This window comes from Lynx canadensis, chromosome D3 (assembly GCF_007474595.2).
Source record: "Lynx canadensis isolate LIC74 chromosome D3, mLynCan4.pri.v2, whole genome shotgun sequence".
NCBI lineage: Eukaryota > Metazoa > Chordata > Mammalia > Carnivora > Felidae > Lynx > Lynx canadensis.
Window position 1 is genome coordinate 21,742,134 of NC_044314.2, and position 12,333 is coordinate 21,754,466.

General features: G+C 36.8%; 1 protein-coding gene across 1 annotated transcript in view; it reads right to left on the bottom strand.

The window, feature by feature from the left end:
• DCC (DCC netrin 1 receptor) overlaps window positions 1-12,333 on the bottom strand; it is a 689,897-nt gene that overhangs the window by 16,820 nt on the left and 660,744 nt on the right. Inside the window, 3 exon segments of the mRNA XM_032595323.1 lie at window positions 8,244-8,261; window positions 9,110-9,150; window positions 10,886-10,951. Of these exon segments, the coding sequence (XP_032451214.1) occupies window positions 8,244-8,261; window positions 9,110-9,150; window positions 10,886-10,951 (125 nt within the window).

Consider the following 12,333-nt stretch of genomic DNA (forward strand, 5'->3'; position numbering starts at 1 on the left):
AAAAAGAAGGGTGCCTGGGTGGCTCAGTTGGTTAAGTTGTCTGACTTCAGCTCAGGTCATGATCTCACCGTTCATGAATTTGAGTCCTGCATTGGGCTCTATGCTGTCAGCGCAGGGCCCAGTTTGGATCCTTTGTCCCCCTTTCTCTGTCCCTCCCCACCTCATTCGTTCTCTCCTTCTCTCTCTCTCTAAAATATAAACATTTAAAATATACACATATGGGGCGCCTGGGTGGTTCAGTCGGTTAAGTGTCCATCCGACTTCAGCTCAGGTCATGATCTCACAGTCCGTGGGTTCGAGCCCCAAGTCAAGTTCTGTGCTGACAGCTTGGAGCCTGGAGCCTGCTTCAGGTTCTGTGTCTCCCTCTCTCTGGCCCCCCCCGCTTGTGCTCTGTCTCTCTCTCTCTCTTTGTCTTTCTCAAAAATAAATAAAAACATTTAAATATACTTAAAAATTAATGTAAAAAGTCACAGAAAGCAATGATTTTGTATATTTTCCTAGACCTAAGTTTGAATGTGCTTCTTTAACAAGCTATGTTAGCTTTTATACCTCCTGAGTGAAGTATTTAGGCCTTTTACACCCTCAGTGACTTGTCTGCAAAATGGAAATAATACTTATTTTTACAGGTATTGTCAGAATTAGAGAAAATACATACAAAACCATCTCAGCACCTGACAGGGAATAAATCAATATCAAAACCAAAACACTATCTTTTGACAAGTTATCTAAGAATCATTGTTTTTTTGAAACAATAGTCACCTAAATTTAAATTATTGCTGATTCATGTTATTGGAAAAATATTAAGCACTTCTGATTGATAACTTGAATCTCAGGGGAGGGACTCATCAAAAGTGTTTAAATAGCACTTTCTGTTAAACATTCTCTTATAAGTGAAAGAAATAAGATACCCTTGAAGTAATTTTACATTTACTGCAAAGGAATAAGGCAAGTAATAAAAGGTCAGAACTTTCTGTATCATAGTTTTACTTACAATTTAAAAAGTCATTTGACAGTAGTATCTCAATATGCCCTTTCTGTGCTTAATAAATTAATTGATTGGAATAAATTAACCTTTTATGTGAGAACTTACAATGAAGACAGTTGGAGATATCGTGGATTTTATTAGCATGACTTCAATTTAACAGTTCACCATTTCTGACAAATTTAGTTTCAGTCATACAGAGCAGTACACCTAATGAACATTTTTAAAACCTTGTAAACTAGAATTTTTCAAATTTCTACTCATTTCTTTTTCCTCCCCACCCAGAAAGGCATCATGTTTCAAGTCTGAAAGGAATGACTCTGGACTTTGCTGAACATGAATGAGATTATATCGATGCCATTTGCCTTAGAGAGTTAGGGATCATGAGGACTCCCATTATAAATCTTTGATACCAGGCTTTTACGCCTTCCTCATAAAAGTTCCCATCAGTTTGAAAGTTGATATTCAAGGTCTTTCATTAATTTCCCCATCTCAATTCCAAGGCTGAACAATCAGAATATTTGACATCAATGGGCAGTTAAGAAAGTCAAGTGGAATGGAATCTTTTGATGTCGCTGACCCTCATTATCTGTGGTAATTTGTTCTGTAGAGTTGCTGTAAACACTGAATTAAGGAATACTAAGTATTGCTGCTGGAGGCAATGCAGTGTTAGGTTCCTGGGAGCCTCTGGTTACAACATTTTTATCAATCAATATATAACCTTGTTTTATATGTGTTTCTTTTTAAAGACACTTTATTTAATACATAATGTTCATTCATTGACATTGAACTCACAGTCAACAACATCATAACTCATGCTTGAGTGAAGCTTAATTAACACGCACATTTTCTCCATAAGCTACAGCATACAGCCTTTTGCATGTAGGAACAGTAAATAGCACTTCAGCACTACATTTAAGGCCACTTTAAACCCTGAAACCACCACTAAAAAATGCACAAAAATGTAAAAAAAAATTGGCACTACATACACTGTAGAAAGGACGCTTGTTTACACTGTGAGAGCTGAAACAATAAGGCAGAGGGTCATCTTGTTTATTTCAGCTGAGTTCGTGAGCACTGGGCTACTCAAACTTTTGGCTGCTCTGCGCATGTCCACAATGACCATAAAAGCATTACAGGTATTGATTTTGGTGGTTAAAAATAAATTCTAGCAGTAAGTGAATTTACAATAACAATCTGCAAATAATGACAATCAACCATATATTTGAACACATCAAAAGACTGTTGCAAATTAGGGAAAATGTTAGAGCTCATCAATCTAGATCACTACAGATAAGAGTTCTGGAAGACAGCCTGACTCCAGAAGAGGCAAGATGACATTTGCTATCTTTTGGGCTTCAGAGGGGAAGCTTCATGATGTAATTCAGAGATTTGCAAATATCCTTCTGGACACTGTGATTATTTCATGAGATAATGGATGCAACACACTGGCCACAGGCCCTGACACAGGGTTGGCACTCAATAGACATTATGAAGCGCTTCAATATTCATTCTTATGTGATCTTTCCAACTTAAAGAAAAATATAGTGTCCTGATATATCTGTTCCTGTTGTTACTAAAATAGCTTGGGTATCCAGTGTCTTGGTAATCAAAGACTTAGGTGCGTTTCATTAAAATTGGTGAGAAGAGAATTAAATTTTGAAAAGTCACATGGGCATTCCATCCATTTTTATTTTCATAACGTTTGATTGCCATAAAATGTTTCAACCTTTTTCTACTACATTTAATAAAATAATATATACTTCATAATCTTATGGGCCTAAAGTCTCAAGTAATAATTGGAAAATTGGTTTCATGAAATAATAATGTCTTTAATTTTTAGAGTATTTGGGAGAGAACAGATCCAATGATTGCTTGGGACTAAACTTCTTTCCTACATTTGCAGTCTTCCCTGATAACAATTTTGTTATTATAACACTTTGAGCTCAACATATGTCTCAATAATTTTACAGGTCTTTGAATTTGAACAGAAATTCCTATGGCATTGAATATTTCAAAGCATCTCCCCCTGAAATAAAGTGCTATATAGTCAACCAGCTGGAAGAAACTTTACAGATAATCTAGCCCAATGTTCCCTAAAATGAAATATTAATCAGCATTATGGGGTTGGGAGGAAGTTCCTTGGTCAATTAAGTTGGAAAACATATTTGCTTTCTCAAATCTCAGAATTTTGAACATGCTAATGTGAACTGTGAATTGCTAGGAGAGATAGGGCAGGCACAGTAAAGAATATACCCAATTATTCTAGAAAAATGTACTGAAGATCCAGTTAGGTGCCTGGGATATGACGCTGTGATCCGAACATGGATGGACCTTGAGGGCATTATGCTAATGAAATAAGCCAGACATAGAAAGACAAATCTACATGATATCACTTGTATGTGGAATCTGAAAAAGCTGAACTCATAGAAACAGAGGAGTAGTAGAATGGTGGCTACCAAGACTGGGGGTTGGGGGAAATGGGGAGATGTTGGTCAAAAGGTATACACTTCCAGTTATCAGATGAACAAATTCTGGGGTGACAATGTACATCATGGTGATTATGGTTAATAATACTGTACTATATACTTGAAAGTTGCATAGATTACAAATCTTAAATTTTCTCATTACAAAAAAATAAATGGTAATTATGTGATGTGATGGGGATGTCAGCTAACACTATGGTGGTGATTGTTTTACAGTCTATAAGTGTAGCAAATTAACAGATTGTACACCTTAAATTTATACAGTGTTATATGTCTATTATACCTCAGTAAAGCTGGGGAGGGGGATGGTGATGGGCAGAGAAAATTCATGAAAGGATTCAAGCAGCCTAAAAGAAAACTATAAGAGGTATATACATACAGTTGTGATGTAGCCTTCAGCCTGCCCAACTAGTTAGAACAGAGGAAAAAATCAATATATATTAAATGACCTATCTTTTCCATTCCTAAAACATGTACCTTGTCTGGGTCATTTCTCACCTGGGATCAACCCATAGCTCTTACAAGGAAGAATGAAAACCCCATTTCTGAGCTATTTTTCTGGAAGAACAGAGAGGGAGCAATAGCCAGGCTATCGAACCACTAAAACGTATTTATAGGGCCATGCTTATATTGTTTCATAATAATTTGCATGTCATTGTCTTTTTTTTTTTTAATTTTTTTTTCAACGTTTTTATTTATTTTTGGGACAGAGAGAGACAGAGCATGAACAGGGGAGGGGCAGAGAGAGAGGGAGACACAGAATCGGAAACAGGCTCCAGGCTCCGAGCCATCAGCCCAGAGCCTGACGTGGGGCTCGAACTCACGGACCGCGAGATCGTGACCTGGCTGAAGTCGGACGCTTAACCGACTGCGCCACCCAGGCGCCCCGCATGTCATTGTCTTATACATTGTGTGGTCTGAGAACAGTTTCCAAATTAGAATTGGAAACTACTGGGGAGGCGCCCGAGTAGGAGGATCCTAGGCTTGCCTCCTCCCAAGAACACAACTAGGTAAGTATCAAATTAGAATATTGTGATTGCTCCCCCTCACACCCTCAAAGAGGCATGATTGTTGACTTCATGGAGGTTACTACTTACTGGAAAAGATGTATGAAACAGATCATGAAACAAATATAAAATTAAAACTATAATTGGTATTTTTAAAAAGTAGAGTTCAAAAGAAAGATGCAATATGAGAACATAACAGTCCTTGGAGGAGAAGAGAGGTCATGAAAGGCCTCATTACAGAAGTAACATGGAGGCAGAATCATGGAGTATCCTAGGAGTTAGCTCCTCTTTCTTTACAAAGGAACTGAGAGAAGATCATATGTCTGGAACATTGGGAGCAAAAGGGAAATGGCACAAAATGAGGCTGGAGAGAGAAACAAGACCCAGTTCATTCAAGAGCCCTGTAGGTCACATTCAGTTATTCTCAGTACAATCACAGACCATTTAAGGGCTTTCAGGAAGGAAGATGTTGCTGGTGGAAGCAGAGAGACCAGCTAAGAAGATGTTAACATTCTCCAGGTGAGAAGGAGTGATAACTTCAACTGAAATGGTGGCCATGGCAGTCAAGCAAAGTAGACAGGTGCAAAACACAATCTGAGAATGAATAATCAAAAGCAGATTGCATATGGAGGAGAAAAAAGGAAGCATCGGGCACGTTTAGACTTAAGTGATTGTCCTATGTCTGAGATGAGGGAGAGGGTGAAAGACCAAGAAAGGAAAAACAAAAGCTCAGTCTTGACTATGTCAGGGTTGAGATCTTATGATAAATTATAAAGAGGCAGCTAGAAGGTCTGGGGTAGAAATATAAATTTCGGAGCTGGCACACAGATGGGAGTGGACAAGGTCACCGAATCAAGAGTATAGAGTTAGTGGAGATGCTTTCTCAAGACTAACACCTCTAGTATTCAGGTAAAAGGGGAGAACCAGGCAAAAGAGAAGTGAGTGGCCAAAGTTCCCAATACTTATGTGACCATGGACCATTTTTTCTCAGAGCTTCTCATGGGACCCATTTACCTTGGAACAACCTTTGGGGAATTGGTGATCTAGATCAGCGGTTTTTAACTGAGGAGATTTTGCTCCCTAAGGGGAAATTTGGCAAAGTGTAGAGGTATTTTTGGTTCTTAAAACATGGTAGAGGGGAAATACCCTTGGCATGTAGTGCATAAAAGCCAGGGATGCATAGGATAAGCCCCACAACAAAAATTATCCAGTCTCAAATCAATAGCTCTGAGGTAGAGGAATCCTGATCTAGCTTAACATTTTCTATGTTCAGATGAAAAACTAAGATCCCAAGAGTTTAAGTGACTTGATTCACACAGTTCTAATCCTTGGCAAAGTCGTATTAGAACCTGGGGGTTGGTATTAATCTGGGATCTTTCAAATCATTTGCGATAGATAATGGTTGGACGGAAGGTAGGCAGCGCCCCTTATAGACTAAAACTTGATACCCTGGACCACTCCAATTACCTTTGTGAATGATGTAAAGTTTTATTTCTGGACCTTTCCTTTGGCATTAAGGTGTCTGTTGAGTGCTTACAATAGCTCACCAACCTCAGAATGATCATTTCATGCAAATATGGAAGAGCTTTTATGTCTATTTTATTAGATTGCTTAAATATTACTGCATTCTGAAAGTAATAAAATAAAAGTTTTTAAGAGTAAGGGTCAAGTCATGATCTTTTCTCCCAAACACACAGTGTAAGGCATATTTTACAGAACACCTAATATGATTCTGAATATCTAAAAATTAATGATATTGATTTTTAGAAATATTTCACCAAAGCATCAACTTATCAAAGTTAATTTGGGTTTTAAAGGTTGAGATCAATACAACCACATATTTATAGGGATTATAGATCTCTTAACCAAAATTACTAATTTTATAAATTACACACAGATCCATCAACAAAAAAATTGCTGATTTATCTTTCCCAATGAGAACAGCAAGATTGAAGTGATTTTCAGTGTTGTATTCATACAAATATAAACTACAAAATCACATTTTCAGAAGTTGAAGATTTTCCTGCTTTGAGAATGTGGACCACAAAATTGAATACACCATAAAAGTAAAATACTACCATATCAGTACCTATTAGCTTTGATTCTATCTGTCATAAGAAAATAATTTAGGAAGCCTCTTCAGTTTCCTCAATTTAATTAAGGGCTTACAACTACAAGAGTAAACATGAACTATAGCTTTGTTTTTATTTGAATTCCAAGAGTGCATTTTTAAAGAGTGGCATGCTGTAAGAGAAAGTAAGTGACTAGTGAGGTCTAAATTTATTTGAAACTAGCTTGAGGATCCCGACAATAAGCCATTATTCTATTATAATTCTTTGAAGGATGAATACAGGAAGTGTAGGGAGAGATAGGAAAACTCTAATTCTGTCACTCTAAGAGGAGATATATGAAAATTTCCTGGTGTATGAGGTTTAAAAAGCTCAGATTTTAAAATGTTTTTGTTGACTCAGCCTAGGTTGGGTGGGTTTGGAGTTTTATCAGTCAAGGTTTCATTTGTACATTGGATTGGAAATTATAACCCTTCTTAAGGCATAATAAGACATTAGCAGAACTTTAATTAGAAAGGTAGGGTTTTTCAGATGCCTTTGCTGATTTGCTCGTAATAACCTAAGCTAAAGTCAAATTACATATTTACCATCATTTATCAGTTAGAAAAATAGAATGGGAAACAGATTGAGTTTGCTCTCCACCATCCATGTCTCTTAGAGGTTATCAATTCAATCAAGTAGCCTGTAATAATTCGTGATTCCAGTAAAGATTCTAGAAATGATTCAGGTGCTTTGTTCATCCCATTCATTTAACATGAAACACCTAAAACATCATTATGTGTTTGCAGAAAATGTGAGAAAGGGGTGATGGCAATGTCTACCTAAACTGGTCAAAGTCACTGGCTGTTGTTCCTCTATTTTATCTTCATGACTTTCTCTAGTGATATAATGTATATCAGACTAAATTTAATTGCAATTATTTTTCTGACTAGGAATCTTAAATGGCAAAAAAAAAAAAAGAATACAATAACATGCATTCCCATCAATTACTATAATTCTTTTCATCTGAGTTCTGACTCCTGTGAAAAGTTCTTGTTGACTTAACCTGTTAGCATCAAATTTGGTCTGGGGTTTCTTTTCAGAAATCTCACTTTATTTTGAAGGGCAAATTCAAATAGTCAATACCAAACTTTCAAACTTGATCCAAAATTAGGACTGCTACATTTAGTAATTAAAAATACAGGAGGCTCAATCAAATTTCAGTTATTTGTAGTCACCTATACATGTGCACCTTGAGATGCATACATACATTGAAATGGAAATTTCTTGCAATATTTTCCTTTATCTCATATATATAGGTGATTAGAAAGGATTCAAATTTTCTGGCCTCCTGTATTTCTACTTGCTAAACTTGAAAATTCTATTCAAAATTAGAGTTCTTCAGGACATGTCGTTTAAGAGAATGCCTAGTTTTATGTTTGTGGCTTACACTTGCTCCACCTTTAACATGCATGACCACTGCTTATTAGAGGGTAGAAACAGTGAAGGGACAATTGTTCCTTCTCAATTAACTGTTCTGGCTCTCTCTTAATTTCTTGGCACTCTGTCTCTTCAAAAAACACCATCCTGTGCCAGTATAGATAGTCAGCCCTTAGCTGCGGATGAATTCCATTTTGAAACTCTCTGTAGAAACCATATCTGAAAATCAGCTCTGCAGGATGACTCTAAAAAGGGGATCATGCTAATTCTTGGCATGGACTCTAAACCTAGAACCCATCTCAGGGCAAAAAACACTACAATGTTATTTCCCCACACGATTTCAATGATGACCTTCTTTTACCCTCCTTCATATCCCTGAGATTTTTCTCACTCTCTTTCATCTTCCTGAAGCGTATTCCTCTGCCTTGTCCACCTGGGTAATTCCCCCTTTTCATTTGTTGTTCCTGTGGAGGTCTAGTTTTCAATCTGTGTGCATAGTTCATAGCAAGCACCCTGCACACAGTGATGGCTTAGGGGCATTTCTAACTGATTACTTGAATGCATGAAGTGTGTTTGGCATATTGTTGACTCTTGAGATAAAATCTGAAGCAAAAGAATGAGTTGATAAAACTTGCACAGTTTTGGGAAGGGAACCATCATTATCTAAACCTATTGAAGGAACATGCTCTTTGTCTGTTTTCAGTCCCAACACATCCCTCCTCTCAACTTTCTGTTGTGAGCTTCCTAAAGTGTCCCTTGTGTGTCTGAGAGCCTGGAAACTATCAGATCCAGGCACCAGCTATAGAAGGTGTCTAATCCTCAGATACCTATAGGAGACAATAATGTTACTTGATGTGGGTAGAGGATGTGTATACAAGACAATAGGAGGTGGTGAGGACTGTAGCAACCTGGAGAGAGCATTCTGGGTATAACCTTAGACAGGTATGATTGGAATATATTTAGGAAGCTTAAATGTAAGAACTTATACTTATCTGGTTAAGTAAACTGCATTAATAGCAGAAGAGGGTATGCCTGGTAATTAGAAAAGAAGTCAACAGGTAAATATATGTTCCTGAATCCAATACTGGACAGAGGAGGGGATGCTGAGCCTTTAAATGGAGCATCTGGTCTACTGCACATACATACATGTCCTCTTTGAGAAAATAGATGCATTAGGTTATCATTACCTATAATAGGAAATAATCACTTAGCTGAACCCCTTATTCCAATTTCTCACTCAGTAAGCAACTTTTAGATTGCAATTTGGCTTCCCATATGGATTTTTGTTTTTATTAAAATTTTTTTTTAATTTTTATTTATTCTTGAGAGAGAGACAGAGCATGAGTGGGGGAGGGGCAGAGAGTGAGGGAGACACAGAATCCGAAGCAGGCTCCAGGCTCTGAGCCATCAGCACAGAGCACGATGTGGGGCTCAAACTCACAAGCTGTGAGATCATGACCTGAGCCGAAGTCGGAAGCTTAACCGACGAAGCCACCCAGGTGTCCCAACCCATATGGATTTTTAAATAGAAGAGCATTCAAATGAATATTTATCTATTCAGAAATCAAATTTTTCATGAAAACCTGCTAAAATTGTTGTATAAACATATTGTGTTATTTTCATAAAATAAAATACTAGGAGTATTTGTAAACACACAGATGAATCTTAAAAACAAAATTAAAGATGAATGCAAGATGCAACTAGATACGTATCCTATGATGCCATTTTTATAAAGTGATAAACATGTATAGTAATATTATAATGTTTAGGGATATATATCTATATAGTAAAAACCATATTTGGGAGAGTGGTTACATCAATGGGGAATGGAGGAAATGGTGGAGAAGCATGTGATAAGGCAGAGATATATAACAGATTTCAATTATATGTTGAATATTTTATATTTTAACCTTGCTGATGAGTACACAAGTTTTCATATTTGTGTTTTGAATGTATGAACTATATATCTAGCAAACCAAACCAAACAACAGCAACTGAACAAATTTTTAAAAACCTATGAAAGGAACTTATCATATATACATCAGTCCCTTAGAAGTTTGGCTTGTATTAATTCATTCTCCCAAAGTTTGTTTCAGCAAAACTGAGGACAAGATCTTAGAAGACAGCTCCAACACTAACACCAACTGCTTCTTCTGTGCAGTGCTAGATATTATTTCTGGCCGACCCTGAAGCGTATGAATGGTCCATCAGGATGAGCAGAAATAAACGTTTAATCCTTAGAGTGTGAAGAAAAATTAGCAATAAGTTGCTAAAGGATTCTGAAGAGTAAATTCTCTAAGCAAAAATTCTTAGTGACTTCAGTTTAGGAAACTAAGTGGGTTTCAGTTCAATCTCCCTTAGAGATCACGTTTCTCTAATAATATTAAATTTTTGGAGACATTTTATTCCTTTATTTTTTTAATGTGAGAGAGAGAGAGTGGGAGAGGGACAGAGGGGAGGGGACAGAGGATCTGAAGCAGGCTGTGTGCTGACACAGTGAGCCTGATGTGGGGTTCGAACTCGCAACTCATGAGATCATGACCTGAGCTGAAGTCTCAACTGACTGAGCCACCCAGGAGCCCCTGGAAACCTTTGAAATACATATAACACTTTAAAATTTAGATATTATATTATTAACAACTCTGAATCATTTATAAAATTTTCCATGCTTGAACTTTTCAACTGACTATTTTGTGCACTCAATTCTCATTGGCATTATCTCCTGGTAGAATGTACTACAGGTTTGCTAATAACTTCATATTCCTTTTTTATATATATAACTTAATACTTCTATTACCCCACTAAAATCCTAGGTCTGGGATTCTTAACACTTTCAGTAAGTAAAAAAATTGCCTCAGACACTCTAGAATTAACCATTTAATTAATATAACTAATCCAATAGAATCTAATTGATAGACTTACCATTGAGAGTGCTTCTATCAATCAAATTAGTATCAACTGGCCAATAACCTCCATCTCCATGACGACCTATTTGTTGGGAAAACATATCAGCATGTTAGTGGATATACAGCATGAAAGCATAATGAAACAGACAAAAATAATAAATATTTTAAAACACACACACAATTGAACAAGGTATTTTGGCTACTTCAACGAAAGTCTGAGACTATTAATACCATTACGTTTTGTGAAAAAATGTTATTTTCTATGTGTCAAAAAATCTGTCATGAAAATAGACTCTTTTTTACAAAAAGCTAAATTCAATTCCTCTTTGAAAAGTTGTCCCCACTTTTTTTTCTTCCAATCTCCTTATAAAAGTGTCCCCAGAAGGTACAGCAGTGGTTTGAATCCCAATGTAACATCTCAGAACAGAAAGGGTGCTGGCCATGGCTCCTAGAGAGGCAGACCCCCACCTCTTTCATGCTGCAAGAGGTCCATCCATCTGACATGACTTTGTGGCAAATTATCATTATTACCCTACAAGGGGACTGCACATTTTGTCTTATAACTGGGTTTTGAGCAGTCCTTGTGGTATGTGCAAAACAGGTGCCTGGGAATGAGATATTAGATACAGAGTCAAGAATGGGGTTATGGCACAGCTCACATACCTGTTCTGAATTTTTCTTAAAAACACAGCAGGGAAGAAAGAAGGCTTCTTTAACACCACATTATTGGAAGCACTGCTTTCCAGTAGGTGTGCAACAGTTGTAAAAGCAGTATTGGAAGAGAATTGAGCCAGAAATAACCAGAATTGTGCTATCATCCAAATTTAATTAATGATATTTCACCACAGGTGATACCTTTTTCTATGGTACATTTGTGGAACTGTAATTAGTTTTTTTAGATTTTGAATTCTAGAATGTCTATTAAGTAGAAAATTTATAAGAACACATTTGGGAGTTGAATTTATATGCAAACACATAGAAGAATACAGCTAATATTCCATTTCTTCACTTCAGAGAGTTATTTCTGTGAGCAGTTAGAATCAGTGGATGACATAGAGGAAGCCACCTGAGGCACTCAGCTACAATAACATAGGATGTTTTCTCACATTGCTTAGATTTTATTTTTCTTCTTTTAAGTCCTGCTCTTGTGACATTCTTTGGCATCCCAGACACTCCTCTTGCTAAAGCTTTCTCAAGATCCCATCATTTTATTTGCAAAACAGTTGTGAGCAACAAACCCAAATCTTGTTAACAGACTATACGTTCAGAATTTTAAAAATTCCTTTCATATCAAGTCCGAGCTGAAGTTAGGATATCAAGCTTCCAACAAGCAGTGCATAAATTAATCCAATCACACCATAATCTGTTTTCAGTATCAATTGGTAAATTTACAATCTGGTGGCCAGTGACTGTGGTCTCCCGTAAGGGTAGGCAGGAGAGAAGCAAATGAAATAAGCAGCCATT